At 44.9% G+C, this 16,626-nt stretch overlaps 1 protein-coding gene across 2 annotated transcripts in view; it reads right to left on the bottom strand.

Moving 5' to 3' along the window:
- The window catches only part of LOC308124161 (myosin-9-like), a 47,460-nt gene that overhangs the window by 16,272 nt on the left and 14,562 nt on the right, over positions 1 to 16,626 (bottom strand). Inside the window, exons 2-15 of one of the 2 annotated variants that reach the window (XM_080487017.1) lie at positions 12,019 to 12,350; positions 8,792 to 8,948; positions 6,959 to 6,986; positions 6,775 to 6,868; positions 5,544 to 5,561; positions 3,739 to 3,831; positions 3,365 to 3,428; positions 3,166 to 3,264; positions 2,933 to 3,076; positions 2,412 to 2,507; positions 1,996 to 2,267; positions 1,128 to 1,301; positions 871 to 1,044; positions 18 to 132 (exon numbers count right to left, since the gene is read on the bottom strand). In XM_080487017.1, coding sequence (XP_080343143.1) covers positions 18 to 132; positions 871 to 1,044; positions 1,128 to 1,301; positions 1,996 to 2,267; positions 2,412 to 2,507; positions 2,933 to 3,076; positions 3,166 to 3,264; positions 3,365 to 3,428; positions 3,739 to 3,831; positions 5,544 to 5,561; positions 6,775 to 6,868; positions 6,959 to 6,986; positions 8,792 to 8,948; positions 12,019 to 12,345 — 1,855 coding nt within the window. In that variant the 5' untranslated portion in view covers positions 12,346 to 12,350. The remainder of the gene's footprint in view (positions 1 to 17; positions 133 to 870; positions 1,045 to 1,127; positions 1,302 to 1,995; positions 2,268 to 2,411; positions 2,508 to 2,932; positions 3,077 to 3,165; positions 3,265 to 3,364; positions 3,429 to 3,738; positions 3,832 to 5,543; positions 5,562 to 6,774; positions 6,869 to 6,958; positions 6,987 to 8,791; positions 8,949 to 12,018; positions 12,351 to 16,626) is intronic. The other variant, XM_080487018.1, reaches the window with a different exon arrangement.

Genomic DNA, 16,626 nt, shown 5'->3' with positions numbered 1-16,626 from the left:
CATCGGCCTCGACTCACCGTCCCTCCACAGCTCAGACACAAACTTATCGGTGGACTGGTTGAGCAGCGTGGTCACATTGTCGTTCAGAGGGTCCATGTTCTTCATCAGCCACTCGTCTGCCTTGTAGTCCACCTGAGGACCAACGTCAGACACCGGACGTCAACAAATAACCTCAACACACAAACACCAGTGGAGGCGGTGGCCACGTCGGGTATACAACACTACAAACATAATCCAGCTCAGTCAGTACTGTCTATGTGATTGAGGCCTGACATTTCGAGTGATTTTTGGATTTTCCTTGCAGTTTTTGCATTTGCACAGCAACGTTTTGGAAACGATGCAGTTAGCATGCCAGGCCACTAGTGGGTGCTGATGGTTGTTTTGTTCATGAAACAACACACATGCAGCAGAGAACAATGAGCTCTAAACATTAACAACAGGAGAACATGGAGATTCTAGTGGACAGACCACCAAGTCGGATTGTTAATACAGTGACTGTCAAAATAAAAGTACAGAATATAGACATGACACGACCGAGGAAACATTGTTCTTACTGTCCAGCTACTGAGCATGCGCAGAAGAACTATTTACTACGGCCGAGGTACGCATGCACTGTAGCAGCGTTTGCGCCATATATACGTCAACGGAATCGGAGGGTTTAAACAAGTTGTGTTTTCAGGGGCTCTGAGCACCGTTGTCGTGTGAACGGTCTCTCAAAACACAAAGGAAGTTTCACATTTTCACGCAAAACGAGATAACAGGCCTTAGTGACTGAATATCTTTGCCGAGTTTACATTCAGTACTTATTGTTTTTACTGCTACGAGACGATGATAATCTGCACGTACTCTTCAGGCACAAGCAATATTCACCTTGCCGGCATAATGGATGATGCAGAAGTCGGCTTCGTCCTTCAGTTTCTTGGGCTTCATGAACTTGGGGTGCGTGCCCTGCTCCATGACCACCTTCTCCACAAAGCTCTTGTCCGTGGCTTTGGGGAACCAGCACTCCTCATCCAGCAGAGCCAGGATACCAGGAGGGTTGGCCTGGAGGAGCCAGAGGAAGCGTTAGACAGTGTGGCGAGTCTCGACTGGATCAGAACCTGCCGGAAAACGTTGGCGCGTCTCACAGGTTTCTCGATGAGCTCGATGCAGGGCTGCAGGTCCAGGCCGAAGTCGATGAAGCTCCACTCGATGCCCTCCCGCTGGTACTCCTCCTGCTCCAGGATGAACATGGTGTGGTTGAAGAGCTGCTGCAGCTTCTCGTTGGTGTAGTTGATGCAGAGCTGCTCGAAGGAGTTCAGCTGCAGGGACGGGAGGAAAACACTGAATGATCGGCAGCACAGACGAGGCTGAACAGCACCACGGAAAAATACAACCTGAAGAATCAGCTTCTCTTCAGAGATTATTAGTGAGGAGGATTTTATTAGGAAATGCATCTTGGTTTGTGTTGTTAGAACATCTATGGAATCATTATAACTACCGGTTTTCTCCTCAATGCAACTTCACATAATGAACACAACTGAAGCTATGCTGTATGAGACGTCTTTGTTATGACGTCAGCCAGCTTTAATGGACATTAGACGGTTAGACGCTCGAGTCCTGCTAAACAAATTACAAAACCAAATTGTAAGAAAAATAAGAAAACACAATGTTTTTTAACAAACTTCTTAAGAGTAGCGACACAACACAGAGAGCCGAGCTGAGATATCGGTGACGCTGCCACGACAACGAGCTAACTCAAGTTATCCTGAAAGCCATGATGTCAGCGGGGCAAAAAACTCCCATAATGCAACAGCTGTAGGAGGTTTTTTGGGACATTTATCTGTGTTTTGCATGATTAAAATTGCCTTTAAGGCGACATTGCAGTCAGTTTGGGTAGTTATTGTTTGGTTTTCTGGAAATAGACATTTTCCATCACGTACACTCGTTACACTCTGGCCCCTGAACTGAAACTACACCGCTGAGCTGCACTCCAAGTTCCCGTCCCGCGTCTACCTCAAAGATCTCGAAGCCGGCGATGTCCAGGATGCCGATGAAGGAGGCTCCCTGCCTCTTGGTCTTGTCCAGAGCCTTGTTGATCCTCATGACGAGCCAGCGGAACATCCTCTCGTACGTGGCCTTGGCGAGGGCCTCCACGGCGAACTCTGCTTGCTCCTGAGTCTGAGCCTTCTGCACGTAGTCTCGGCCCACCTTGATCCGGGGCGACAGGATGGCCCGGGTGAAGTCTGTGACGTTCATGCCCATGAGGTGGGAAACCTTCTGAGCCGCTGAGGAGTGAGAGGAGGAAGAGTGGAGGAGGAGGGCAAAGGTCAACAATGAGCCGAATGCTAGTGAAATAGCACCGTGGCCGATACTTGTTTATATTTTCTCTATAAGCAGCCAGATACGCAGTGAACCGTTATCTTGCTGACCTGTGTTGTCGGGCATGGAGGCCTGGTCTGTGTGGCGCTCCTTCTTGAAGCTCATGTTCCCGAGCTGCAGAACTGAGGCCACCACCTTCAGCATGCCTGCAAACCAAAAACAACGACAACTGAAGAAACATTCTCCCAAAAGCAGCTCCGGGACTCACTTCAGCACAATGACATAGTTCCTACTACTGCCAGTACTTCCAGGCTTAAATATCAAATATTTTAATCTAAGAATGAAAGAGGGAAAAAAAAAAAAAAAATGAGAAATGAAAAAGAAAAACAAACAAAAAGAAATTATTATTAAAAAAGATGAAAAAAGAAAACAATGAAAAAAAGGGAAAAGTAAAAATGTCAGTATTTAAGTTGGAGCTGCTCCAGTCAACTCAAAGTTAAAGAGAAAATGTGGTAAATATTTTCAGAATCAGTTCAAATGTTTCGTTTGTTTAACAGGAACTTCTGTGATTGTGTTGAATCCGTCGAGGTGAAAGATGAATGAAGCTCAACCGCAGCCGCCGTTCGCTCACCGATCTGCTCATCCTCTGGAATACCCATAATCTTCATGGCGTCCAGCGTCTCCGTGAAGAGATCCTTGTCGTGCTGACCCGGGATCGTCACGTTCCCGTTGGAAAGGAAACGGTAGTTGTTGTAGTTTTCCAGGAGGAGATCAGCTGAGATGAAGAGAGAATCATGAGCCGCCCGGTTGATTTGAAATGATCGGCGACGCGCTGGAACGAGGCCAGAATTCTCTGCTGCTCACCGCGCAGTTTGTCTCCGGCTCCTGTGAGCAGGTAGTAGAAGATGTGGAAGGTCCTCTCGTCTTTGGCTTGGCGGATGGCACGAGATTTCTCCAGCAGGTCTGGAGGTCGACGGGTTAAGAAGCTAAATCCGACACTCGCACATAAAAATCCTGCCAGTTATTAATGAAAACTTTTACACAGACGCATTACGAAGGATACAGGTCTCGATATTGGCACCAACGATGTAGCCGTTGACGTCGAAGTTAATCCTGATGAATTTTCCCTGAAGGACAGAAAATGCAGCTTTTAACGAGGCGACTCTTTGTCTCTCAGGACGATCACAGGCTCTAATTCAACCAGATTTTTCTTTTTCTCTCTATATGCTGTGAAGTTTCCCCATTTCCACTCTAGACTCCACCAAGCCACCAGCTAAATTCATTCCGGTTGCATCAGTCACGTTGAGTTTTGTTGAATTTAGGTTAAAGAATGGAGCCAACCTGCGATCTCTCCAGTTCCCCTCAAGAGGGAGCCGGACCAAAGTGTCACAACCACTGAATTATTAGTCAACGATCACAAACTGTGACGGTTCTTACAAATCTGGAGGAGTTGTCATTTTTAACCGTCTTGGCGTTTCCGAAGGCTTCGAGGATGGGGTTAGCCTGCAGCAGCTGCTTCTCCAGCTCCCCCTGGTGGACACCAACAGAAGAGCAAAGCACAACATAATACAGCTTTCCTTATAAGTCAAAACAGATCTGAACGTCTCTCCGATGAAAAACTGCTTCCATGCTGAATTAAACGTCTTTGCTTCTCCTCAAACTGATGATTCATCGGTGATGTACTTACGTTGGTGATGAGGTGGAGAACAAAACATTTCAACACCGGGCAATAAAAAAAAGGAAAGCGGGATGCACACACAAAAACACACACACATTAAAGCATTTCACCCCGACATATAATTAGTGACCGAATCAGCAAAACACCCCAAAAAAAAACCAACACAAACACCACCACTGTCATCAAGAACCCGTCACCCCGAGGAATAACTCAGTCACACACACACACACACACACAGGACACAAACCTTTTAACCCTCACACAGAACTGAACGCCACACTTTCACCTGTGTGTCCATATAAATGGACATGTGTTTGGTAGGGTTGGGCGATGGAGCCAATATTGAGGCAGTGGCTTTCCGTTATTGAGAAACTATCGTCTAAAACTTTCTGCAGCATTCAAAGGGAAGAAGAGAGGCGGAGAACCTCTGGGGAATGTGCAGAAAAAAGAGAGCGTGAGTCCGTCAGGCTGGAAATGAGTGGTTTAGGCGTGTGAATGAAGCGGCGCGGCGTTTGTACAGTTCAGAGCAGGAGTGTCGCTCGGGTCCTGTGTTGTGCTTGTAATCAGGATTGTGTATGAATGTAGAGATTCTGATGTGGAGTTAGACACCGCTGCCTGTAGTTTTGATGTCACGCAATCATGTAAACTCAGGATCAAACGATAAGGTGAATAACATCTACTGCATATATATATACATATATAGATATATATATATATATGTGTGTGTACCTGGACAGATATAAAAAGTGTAATTAAATGGTTTTGAATTGCCTCCATTTGCAATGATTCTTTTTGGTTAATCTTCTATTCAATCGCTGCTTTAATTAAAAACTGATCCGGAGACAAGAATCCAGCGCCAGGATGTCAATATTTTGCAAGTCCAAAGAGATGCATTGTGGGAGAGGAAGTTATTTTTTTAAGACGCCGGCGAGGATTTAAAGCTGTGCGTCACTTGAAATGTCCTGGAGTTTGGTAACGGTAGATCAAACCAGGACCACACAGGAAATACAAAAATTGTTAGACAGACAAATCTGATCAAATTGAGGGTAACTGAAGTCAATTATTGCCCAACCCCCGAAGGAATCCTGATGATTTTGTATTGTGTGTACACACACACACACAGACACACACACACACACACACACAGACACACACACACACACACGCAGAGCGACAAGCGACTCGGGTGCAAACGAGTTATTAAAAAAAATTCAACCAGACAAATTTAAGACCAAAAAACTTTCATCTAACCCAGAATTGTTGCCCCCCCCCCCCCCCCCCCCCCCCCAAACCCCCCCTTTAATCTTATCCTCCTATTGTCTGGCTGAATTTTTCTCTTTTTTTCGGCTGTCAATGAGCTGCAAACAAAACTTCCTCCCCGCTTCCTATTGGCTGGCAAAGAAATGTCACCTCTGCGCCTCCCACAATGCGCCTCCAGTGCGGGGGGGGGGGGGGGGGGGGGGGGGGGCGTTGGGGGGGCAGGGGGAGGGGGAGGGGGAGGAGAACGATGACAGAAGCAGGTGGGGAGGAAGAGTGAATGAATCGGGGGGAAGAGTTAACTCACATGTGTGAAGACCGAGCTCTGTTGATGGGAAGAGAGAAATACATCAAGCTCAACAAAATGGAGCCGAGAGACGTGGCGTTGGCGCCCCGGAGGGCGGCGGGCGGCGGCGGCGGCCATCACAGGACAGAGGACAGTGGCGCAGGTCTCTCCTCAAGACATGGAGACCTGCAGCGCTGTTTCTCTGAGCCTGCTGAGCCACGAGGCCAAAAAAAACCAAAACCTACTGCAGGGACACGACTGTGTACTGACAGATTAACAACCAGAACCAAAACTGGATCACAGTCAGTGACTGATGACCCACAGAGAAAACTGAGAATAACGAAGGATTGAAGTTACATTTAACCAGCAGGGAGTGAAAACTAGGGATGCACCGATACCGATACCGATAGCAGGTCCGATACTGCACTGCGTACTCGTGAAAGATCTCCAGTATAACCCGGCGAGTACGACATGACATCACTCAGCACAGGAAGAGAAGAGAATGCGAGCGATTCCCGCGGTTTGAAGCTTCTTTAAAGTAACTTACATTCTGCCAAAATTCACCTTCAAGACTGTTGGAGGGGACGTAGCGTCGACGCAGAGCCTTAGCTTGTAGTTTGTGATTGGAGCATAAATCAGACTTATTGTGATTTAATAAATACTCATATTGATACTCGGCATCATCAGGTTAGTACTCGCCCCGGTGTCGGTGCATCCCAAGTGAAAACACTAAAATGTTCATTCCGTTATCAGAATGATGTGAGAATTTATTTCCAATACATGTGATGATTATTACCAATAAGTTTTACACTTTAATCCCTCTTATGGTTACATTAACAATACTTTATCAATCCCTTGGGGAATTTCTTGTATAATTCCTACTTGACTCAGTGATGGTTCAGGCAGTTAAGCTTTATTCTGTTTGATATTATCCTAATTAATCTGTAAATTATAAAAAAAAGTATATGTTTAATTGCAGGTTCATCAAGTTTAATTTTGTTCTTGCTTGTTTTGAAGAAGTTTTACCATTTGAGGAAAGAAAGAGTCCAATTAAATTGTACATTCGACAGTTTAAAAATGAGTTTAGTCTTTTGTGGGAATGAGTTTTTAGTCCATACTACTGTACTAATGTATTAATAATTCAGATTCGGGGCCTTGTCCCGTGTTCCCTCCACCTCTCAGCGGTGGGGTGGGCGTTGAGGTGGGGCGGGGGGGGGGGGTTCCAGGTGTGCAGACGTGAGGCAGGACTGACCTGATCTTTCTTGGTCTTGTGGGAAGACGCCACGTGAGCGAGATACTGGATGACCTTCTTGGTGTTCTCCGTTTTACCGGCCCCAGATTCTCCTCTGAATAAACACAGAATCAGTCACAGAGGACGAACAAACTTCTGACCGACGTCTCAGGTGATCAGCTGGACTGGAAGATGTGAAACTCACGTGCAGAGAATGGACTGGTCCTCGCGATCTGCAACACACAAGGCCAGATGTGGATTATGTAACCTGTGCAGAGCAGCACCTTATCACTGCAACACGCACACACACACACTCAACAGGATGCACCAAGCCCACAGACAGGAAGTCAATATCCGGCTTCCTGTGACTGTGAAGACTTCTAACCAACGGGTTAATTACTGCTGCTGAAATGTGGCCGGGGCACTTTGCTGAGACCACCGTGAGTCAGCGTGCGACACGAGAGCAGCGATGCGGCGGCGAGACAAACGCTCTGCAGAAACGGAGTGATGTGGCAAAAAGGTAGAGCGCCTGGACAACACAGGAAGTGTGCATTAGCAGAGCTTAGGTAGGACATCCGTTCGACTTAATCGCTGCTCTGAAAGTCGGCGACGAATGAGGAGTCCCGGCAAAACGGGCGCCGTTTGTGAGATCAAAGGAGGAGCAAAGTCAACTTGAACATTCAGGCGAGTCAAACTGAACTGACGTTAGTTTCCTTCGAGAGAAAAGTCGTTCTTGTTTGCAGTTTCAGCAAACTTCAGCTGAAGTCTCATTCTTCTAGAGGAGTCTCTCGAATTCTAACCCTAACCATCTGACTCTTGCCTCTAACCCAGATGTCCTGAAGTGCAGCCATGGGGACATTTTATGTCTACGAGTTCTCAGATAATGCCTTAAAATTCAAAAACTTTTAGAACAAACTCAATAAACGGCACGCAGTTCCCATTTTTAACTTGAGGTGGACGCACAGTGCGGTAAACATGCAAATCTCCTAAATACAACCATCACAGTCTCACACGTCTGCCCAAGAAGACTGTAAACGCTCACGAAATATACTTTACAAAGTGTGCAATTAAGCACCCTGAAAACGATGCAGTTCACATGCTGGGCCACTAGAGGGTGCTGTTTGTTATTGTAATGAAACCACAGGAGCACACAGAACACCACGGTATCAACGGTATCGATGGACAGACAATGAAGTTGGACTGCTCCTCCTGTTTCCACCGAGACTGTTTTTAAAAAGTTCCACCTTTGGAGCCGTTTCGAAAAAGTTGTGTTTTAAGTGACTCCGTTACGCAGTGGTGTAAACGGGACACAAAATGCTACCAACAGTTTGCATTTTCACTTGAAAAAAGAGCCTAAATCTTTATTTTAGGTGATGAAATCAACACATTTATCTATTTCAGTGTTTCATTATGCTTCCAAAAACGTTTTATGTCAACTTCTGCAAATGCTTCTGCCTTCGCCGCATCTCTACTGCAAAATATACAATATTCAAAGGTATTTCTTGCTGAAATGAAGGTAAAACTAATGTTTTTTTGCAGTGTCATGTTCAGAAATGTTTTTCTTGCCGTGTAATCCCTCGTTACTGACCACCTCGGCTAACTTCATTAAGATGTTCCATGTTTAATTAGTATTACGTAACTTTTCCACTCTTTCCTTCCATGAAATTCGACCCGAGCTTCGGCCTTTATTCAAACCAGGAACAATCCCTCAGTTTTGCACGAGTCCCAGTCAAACACTCGGTTCACACATTTCTGCTTTGTGCCTTCTCATTTTACTCACGTCTCTCCTGCACGACATTGTTTTTTTACTAGAGGGTAATGATGTAAATTTGCAGCCAGGATTACAGAATGCACAAATAAACCTTTTACTCCGAGGAGCCTAAACTTTTACGGCTCTGTCAAACCACTCAGCAGCCGCTTCGCCAATAATGCAGCTTTTAAGAGTTTCTTTTTATTTTTATTTTTTTAAAAACAGTCCCGGGCCAGTGAAATAAACCCGAATAAAAAGTCTGATTTATTGCCTGGATCCAGGACTTACCCTGCATCATGCTTCTGTAAGCCGTGTCGGTGATGGCGTAGATGTGAGGCGGCATTTCGTGCCTCTTCTTGCCCTTGTACATGTCGACGATCTCCTCCGAGTAGATGGGCAGGTTCTTGTAGGGGTTGATGACGACGCAGAACAGACCGGAGTACGTCTGAGGGGGTGAAAGGCGGGAATTAAAGATTCAACATTTATCACTTCAGACTGAATCCTAAATAAAAATCTAAAAAAAACTACTACTCTTCTCTTTTCACTACTCACCTTAAATATTTAAGTATATTCATTGATCCAAATTGTACGATTATCAATGAATGAGAATCTAAGCTACTAATTTCACCAAACTGAGCTCATGAGATCATGATATTTATAATTATTTCCATCTGGGGTGTCGGACGTCCGGCCAGAAGCAGCCTGTCAGACTGCAAGCAGCAGCAAAATGAAATCTACCAGCTGCAGTGCAATTATTTGACCACCAGGGGCGCTCTTTAGTCAGGTGATCAGGATTACGAGACAGATGCAGGAATGATATTCTGTTCAGTTATAGAATGCATATTCAGAATATGTTTGTTTTTGTTCCAGCTAAATGTTTTATGCCTTTCAAGACGAAAATAGTGAAAAAGAAAAAGTACATTGTGACGGTGTACTGAGGCATGATATTGGAAGAATTGCAGATTTTTTATTTTTTATTTTTTCAAATTTCAGGCTTGTCATGTGTTGTAATGGGATAGTTCATTAAATGTAAACTTCTTAATGATATATTAATATTTTATTGCACTAAAAGAAAGATCAAGATTTAGAGTTTTAGTTATTTATAGGTTATAATGCTATTATTTACTGTTCCGGCCCACTTGAGAGCAAATTGCACAGCATGTGTCCCCAGAGGTAAAGTGAATTTGACATCTTACATGTTAAAAGGCATTTAATTTAACATTAAGTAAAATATTGGAAATGAAATTGGGCTTAAATACATGATCATTTTTGGAAACACTGTTAAGGACCATGAAGGCAGAAGGTGACCACATGTTGCTCATATCCAGCCTGGAACCTCAGGGGTGTAGAAAATATATATCAACACCAACTCCTACATTTAGAAGAATTCTGGACAATTAATGCATTTTTTGGTTGATATTCATAGAGCGATTTCTCGTACAAAATGTAGACTACAATAGAATTAACAGGGAACAATATGCATGAGAGCGACTGCTTCCTTTTAGGGGTCTGCAGACAGTCACTGAGCTATCTGATAGCCAGACTCCCACAACCCGGGTCTCTGCAGTCAATCATATGTTTTTATGTAAGTTTGTAGGATCCTAATCAGTGTGGTGGAAGTATACATGCTGAATCAACCCAACACAGTAATGACTGCGATATCAACCGTGAAAAACCCCCAAAAAGCAGATAAAGTGAATTCTGCATTCCCTCTTCAGAGAGCCGTTCCCATCCCAACTTTCTCATGAACTCTTGATTAGTTTCCCTCCTACATTACGTAACGTTGACCCCACCCTGCTGCTGCTGCAAGTTTAAACTGACCTCGGCTGCTGCTCGACAGGTTGGCCAGCTCGTAAATATCACACATCTACACGGAACCATCGGAACACGAAATCCCCGCTGCACCATTTTCCATGAAATCTACTAAAGTGTCACTTTTGTTCTTTGTATCTGATTCATATCTCCAAACATAACTCAAGAGTGTTTTTTTCCCCCCGCGCTGCATTCCGGCGCCGGCTTCCCAGCATCTCTGTACCAAGCATCTCCCCCCCGAGAGACGGTGGATTTGGAGACTCTTGGAGCCTGCAGTCACTCAAGCCTGAATCTCCAGGGGGGGCGAGGAGTGTTGATATGACCGGGGGTCACAAAGCGAGAGAGCAGAAATCACTTCCAGCCCAGAAAATGAGGGTAAACGACATTAATTACAGGGGCAGTAACAGCAGTTACGACATGATTTACATTCCATGTCCATTTGTGTAAGAACCTCCCTCCCTCCCTCCCTCCCTCCCTCCCTCCCTCCCTCCCTCCCTCCCTCCCTCCCGTAACCCGTTTCTCACATCTCTTCAGTTCTGGACGGCATTGTTCCCGTCGGCTTCCTGTTTACAAGATAACTCCAAACAGGGAGAGCGAGGGAATACACAGGAGACACAATGGGTCGACAGCATCGCTGAAATACCAGGAGCACGTTAGCAGGCTGCACATTCTCTGCACACAATGGGTCGTTCTTAACAATGGAGGACTAACCAGATAATGGGGATGAGCACATTTGGAGATAAGCCAACTGTTTTGTGTCCGAGGAAGTGACAGCAGAGTATTGTAATCCTGTACATCTCTTACTGTAATACGACTGTACTGTACTATTACAAAAGGCAGTTATTTGGTTTTTTTTAACAACTAACCGAATCCTCTAAACTTTACACTGGAGCCACTGAAATGTGTAATCCAACATACTACTACCTTTGTAATCCTTCGTAATCTGACTGCAGCTTCACACAGATTATCATGTAAACAGTGGGAGTCAATGTGTGAGAACAAACGAACGTCATTTCTGGACTATTGACCGCACCTGAATATAAGCCGCACTCAACAAATTTAAAAAGAAGAAAAAAAAGAAAGGTTGAGTGACACGATGCACCTGAACGCATCACTGATGTATTGGTGGCATGAAGCTCGTTAACCAATAAAAATCCATACATTAGCTGAGTCCTTGTTTAAACCGAAGGGTTCACAGCGCGAGAAAAAGTAGCCGCTTCTAGTCCAGAAATTACGGTAATCCGTGTGGAGACGCACAAATTTAGTACTTTATGATATATATTCCCTCATCCTGACACGCACACACAAACATACACACTCGCATGGACTCATGTTTACACACGTACAGAAAACGACACATGAACAAACGTACCTACATACACACATATATAAAAATATACATACATACACACACACACACACACACGTACAGCCATACACACATGTACTCGTGAATACACAAACACATATCCAAGATTACAACCAACCAAACGGATCTTCTCACATATGCAGAGAAACCCCCCCCCCCCCCCCCCCACACATGTACATATTAATTTAAATCTTTAATCTTTCTATATTCTATTGTTTTCCACTCCATGTTCTATCTGTACTACCTGAGGGTGTGTGAGGCCAGTTTTCTCTGCATGAGATCAGCAGAGGCAGGAAACCATGACACCATTATTAGAAAACTGCTCCATACTCACGTAGATGAGTCCAGAGTAGTATCTCTCCTTCAGGTTGTGCAGCACAGACGCCTCGTTCAGGCAGGTCAGCTCAGCCATGTCCTCCACCTTGCTGAACTTGGGCGGGTTCATCTTCTGGATGTCGTCCTTGTTCACTCGGATCTTCTTGCCGGAGTCCGCCAGCTCCACCATGCACTCGTCTCCGCGCTCCTCCTTCACGGAGCCGGCCTCGAACCCCAGCCGCTCCGACGGCACCCATACCAGCTTCTTGGTGGCCCAGTCGGCCTGCGCCAGCGGGTTGTTGACCAGGTTGCGGTCCACGTACAGAAACTTGTCCGCATCCGACATGGTGGCTGTTGGGGAGAGGTGGGAAAGAGGAGCGGGATTAAGAAACACCACAGTGGAGGTTTGACAAGCTTTTACGATCCAATCGGGCTCGTTGAGAAGAAAAATCAGAAGTTATGTAAATAACCCAGTTCTTTCTAACCGACCCAGACCTTTGCCATCCTGTAATCTCTGAGGAATGTAAAGGTCACCACCGAGGGGATGTACGACAGGAAGAGGGGGTTCAAGTCAGGATGGCTCGACACAAAACATGACCCTGTCAGACGGGGGCTCGGACGCTTCATCAGATCTCCAGCTGCTGGAGGTGACGGAGGGGAAACGCCGCCCCCGGGTCAAGGAGACCCGAGCTGGTCTCCAGCTCAGAGTGTTTACTGTCACTCCTGCAGGCTGGATACGAGCCGCTCATCCATCTCCTTCACTGCTCCACCATGAAATCCTCCAGCTGGACTGGGAGACCGCCAGGCGCTCACACAACCACCACCAGAGGAAATCTCTCGGTTGGACCGTTAGTACAGAGACTGTCCGCTATAACACAGATGACACTCTGGAGGAAACATTGTTCTTATTGTCCATCTACTGAGCATGTGCAGAAGGACTTCAGTATTTATTGTAGCGCGCGGCGCGTAGCAGCATCTTCACCGTCTCTTTTCAATCGTTCCCAACACTCGTATAAACGGAGACCCAACGTCACCTTTGTTTGGCATTCTCACTTGAAAACGTTTCCCCGAGTCGGTCCTCACTTTAAACGTTGGGGGGGGGGGAAGAAAATTAATCCAACTATTATTGCTAATGGAATAACTCCAGAGCAAATGTTTTACATTGGAGGGGATTCATCTAAAAATAAAACACACAGGCGGACTGTTGAGGTTAAACAACATGGGAATGCTCTGCTGTCCCGGCTTTAATACACCTGCTGAGGCTGATAAACAACAACTCGATGACAGGGAGTGGCGCGGCTTAACCTACAGAGGGTGAAGTCAGACCGGTCGAGCCGGAATCCAGAAAAAAAAAAAAAAGAAACCGTCCAGCTCCAGTTAGTAATTAACCCGATAAGCTGCACTTTCTCTGCTGCCTCAGACGTTTACAGTCCGACAGACGTCGCTGCTCGCCGAGGTCGACGGAGCTTCTCCGTCAGTTTGACTGAATGTGGCTGAAAATGTCAAAATGGAGGCGACAGGTGAGACGAGAGAAGTCGAACAAACCGGAAACCTTCATGTGAAGCGCCAGCTTCTTCAAATGTCGACTTTCAGAGCAGATGAGGAATTATTACCATTATTCCTCCACACACAGTGTGTGAGAGTGAAAGTACTGCCAGCAGGTTACTTCTCTGTAAAGCACCTTGAAGTATCGTGTCTGAATGACGCTACTCAACAAATCTGCCGTGTGATTCACGATGTTCGGTTTCATCATCTTGGCCAATAACTGCTTTTCTTTCATACGTGTGATTTTATCTTTCTGAAACAAAAAACAACAACAGACTGTTTGCTACAGCTTGTACACATATTTTTAAGGTTTTGTAGTTTTCATGTATTATAGTCTTGTTTATCTTTTATTCAGTTGTTTGAACTCACGCTGCATTTCATTGTGTTTGTGAATGTAGAGTTTTGTAACTACACAAATAAACTTTGATGAAATGTTCAGACTTTAGTGTAATTTACTATGAAGCAATAATGATTAAATGACATAAAACACTGATTTAATCACATTAATGGATTAATAAGGTTAATATTGATTCTGTTTAAAAGATAAAACAAAACGGGTGAAATGAACTTAGTCATAAATGTCCATTAATCACTGATCCTGACAAGATGCTGTCAAAGTCTATTTCTTTATAATTGTTCATTTAAAAAAAAAAAAAAAAAAAAAAAAAGCTCTTTTAATGCCAGATTTTGATATTTTAGTGCTGAAATAAGACTGAAATAATTCACAAAAATTAACTGCTTTTAACTATAACCAACAAAATCTGCAGGTTAAAGTGAAAAAATTAAGAGTTTAACAAGCATAACACCTCCCCTCTCTCCCCAAAGCGTTGGTCTGGACTCCATGTGCCTGATTAAAGTGACGGTTCTTGGACAAACACAGAACCTTGGAGAACCTTGGAGAAGTGGCTCTGGAGACGTTTGCAGGTTTCTAATGGGGGTGGAGTCTGTTCCGGCACATTGACCCTGATCAGTGAGAAAGAAAGCACAGCCATTCTTCTCATGACCCCTTCCTCTCTCCGTCCTCCATCAACACGCCGTCAGGCCGACGTCCATCACCACTCGCTTGCCCCCCCCCCCCCCCCCCCGCTGGACCGACCCCATCCTGCAGCAGAATTAGTCCTGCTGAACTTTCAGCTGAATACAAACCTCCTCCTCTTCCTTTTCACCCCCCCCCCCCCCTCCCCTGTTTATCCAGTCTTTTCAGGGTTGCATTCCTTCCATACTCACCCTTTATCAGGGAGAAACTGTGAGTAAAGGCATTCCACACATTTCTGTCCTCCATCCTTGAAGCCCCCCCCCCCCCTCCCCGAACACACAACCCCGCCCCCCACACACCCACACCCACACTGGTGACTCTTCTTGTTTTCGTCTCCATTTATTACCCTCAGCTCCTCAGGTAGCGCCAGTGTCAGATCAAGCCGTGATCGTGAACACGTGAACTTAAAGCTCGTTGGCTTTGACTCGCTTCACTACATCAAGATCTGGTGGCCACATGAAGCTTTGTGTCTGAGGCCCCCCCCCCGTTCACGAGACAACGCTTCAAGTGAAAACTAATACATTTTTGAGTTTTTGTATCAGCAAAGTTTCATGTTCACACGGCGTCGTTTTCAAAAACGACGTCGGTAGATGTAGCTAGCATGCCAGGCCACGAGGTGGCGCTGTGAGTTGTTTTGTTTATTAAACCACACATGCAGCAGAGAACAATGAGCTCTAAACATGAACACTGGGAGAACATTGTAGTGGACAAACCACCAAGTTGGTTTGTTTTTACGGTGACTGCCAAAATAAAACTACCAAGTTGGATTGTTCTTGCAGTGACAGAATTCGGACTGGGAGTTATGACACTCTGAAAGTCGCCATTGTCGCTCTTGTCCATCTACTCGTACAGAACCATTTACTGCGGCCAGAGTGCGTTTTCACGTTCCCGACACCCAAAACACACAAGTTTTGCACTTTCACTTGAAAACGTAAACGGGGTCTGAGGCGTGACCGATTAAAACCCTGCAAGCTTTTGTTACAAGCGAAACGAGATCAGACTGAACGCATGTGGACCCTTATAAAACATATCTGGACCGGTTCCAGACCGTGTTTGGCCTCGATAACTCCCAACACGGTGACGGCCACCAACACGAAGCATGTTTCCACTGCTGGGGACGTAGAAACAGCCGCGTTCAGCCCAGCGGACACTTTAAACTGGCAGTGGGTTGTGTTTACTCCACAATATACAAACTTCTCTTCTGCACGCTGGAGGAGCAAGCGAGGGAAATAAATCCTCGGATACGGTAAATAAATATTCAGTTTTTGACTTGTTGATTACAAAGTTTGTATTGAACAAAATAAAGAAAACTGAAGTTTGTGACCCCAAACAGACAATTTACAGACCGAGAAAACCAAGTGAAGCGAGGCGTCTCAGTTCAATTCAACTTTATTTATTTAGCGCCGCATACAACAAACTGGAATTCAAGAGTCGCATCTGATCAGATTTTTATCAGATTAAACCCGTTTCTTGGTAACGCAATCTTTCATTTCAAGTGGATGAATTAATCTGAACAAAAAAGACATATTGTGCTAACATTATACGATAGCTGCATTAATTAAAAAAAGGTATATGCAGTTTAGTGAGTTGTGTCTTTCATTATTTTTATACTTCCTACATATGTAGGCTACTTGTATGTTCTTGTTTTATATGGAGCTGTGTCTGCAATAAAGATTATATATTAGCACAGTTACTTAACAAGAGCGGCTTTTCATGGTAAAAGTTAACCAACTTCATCGTTTTGCTGAATTTGCCCAGAAAAGACTGTATAAGGACACGATCATGTCAGGATGTGCAAATCTGGCAATGGTAGACAAAATGGATATAAAAGCGAATGAATATTTGCATATATCTTAACACGAATAAAAGCAAAAATTCAGCAATGCAACACCACAAATATAAAATGTGATGAGAAAATAAACTTATCTACCCTGAAAATGCCTGAACCAGTTCTTGGTTATCGCTGCATACGTGGGATTCAAAGAGCAAAACTAGTGTCCTCTCATGTTTGAACACATGTCTCTCAATCTTTTTTCATTGTGGATT

Source organism: Lipophrys pholis (assembly GCF_963383615.2).
Source record: "Lipophrys pholis genome assembly, chromosome: 19".
NCBI lineage: Eukaryota > Metazoa > Chordata > Actinopteri > Blenniiformes > Blenniidae > Lipophrys > Lipophrys pholis.
This window is presented reverse-complemented; position numbering and strand designations above follow the sequence as displayed.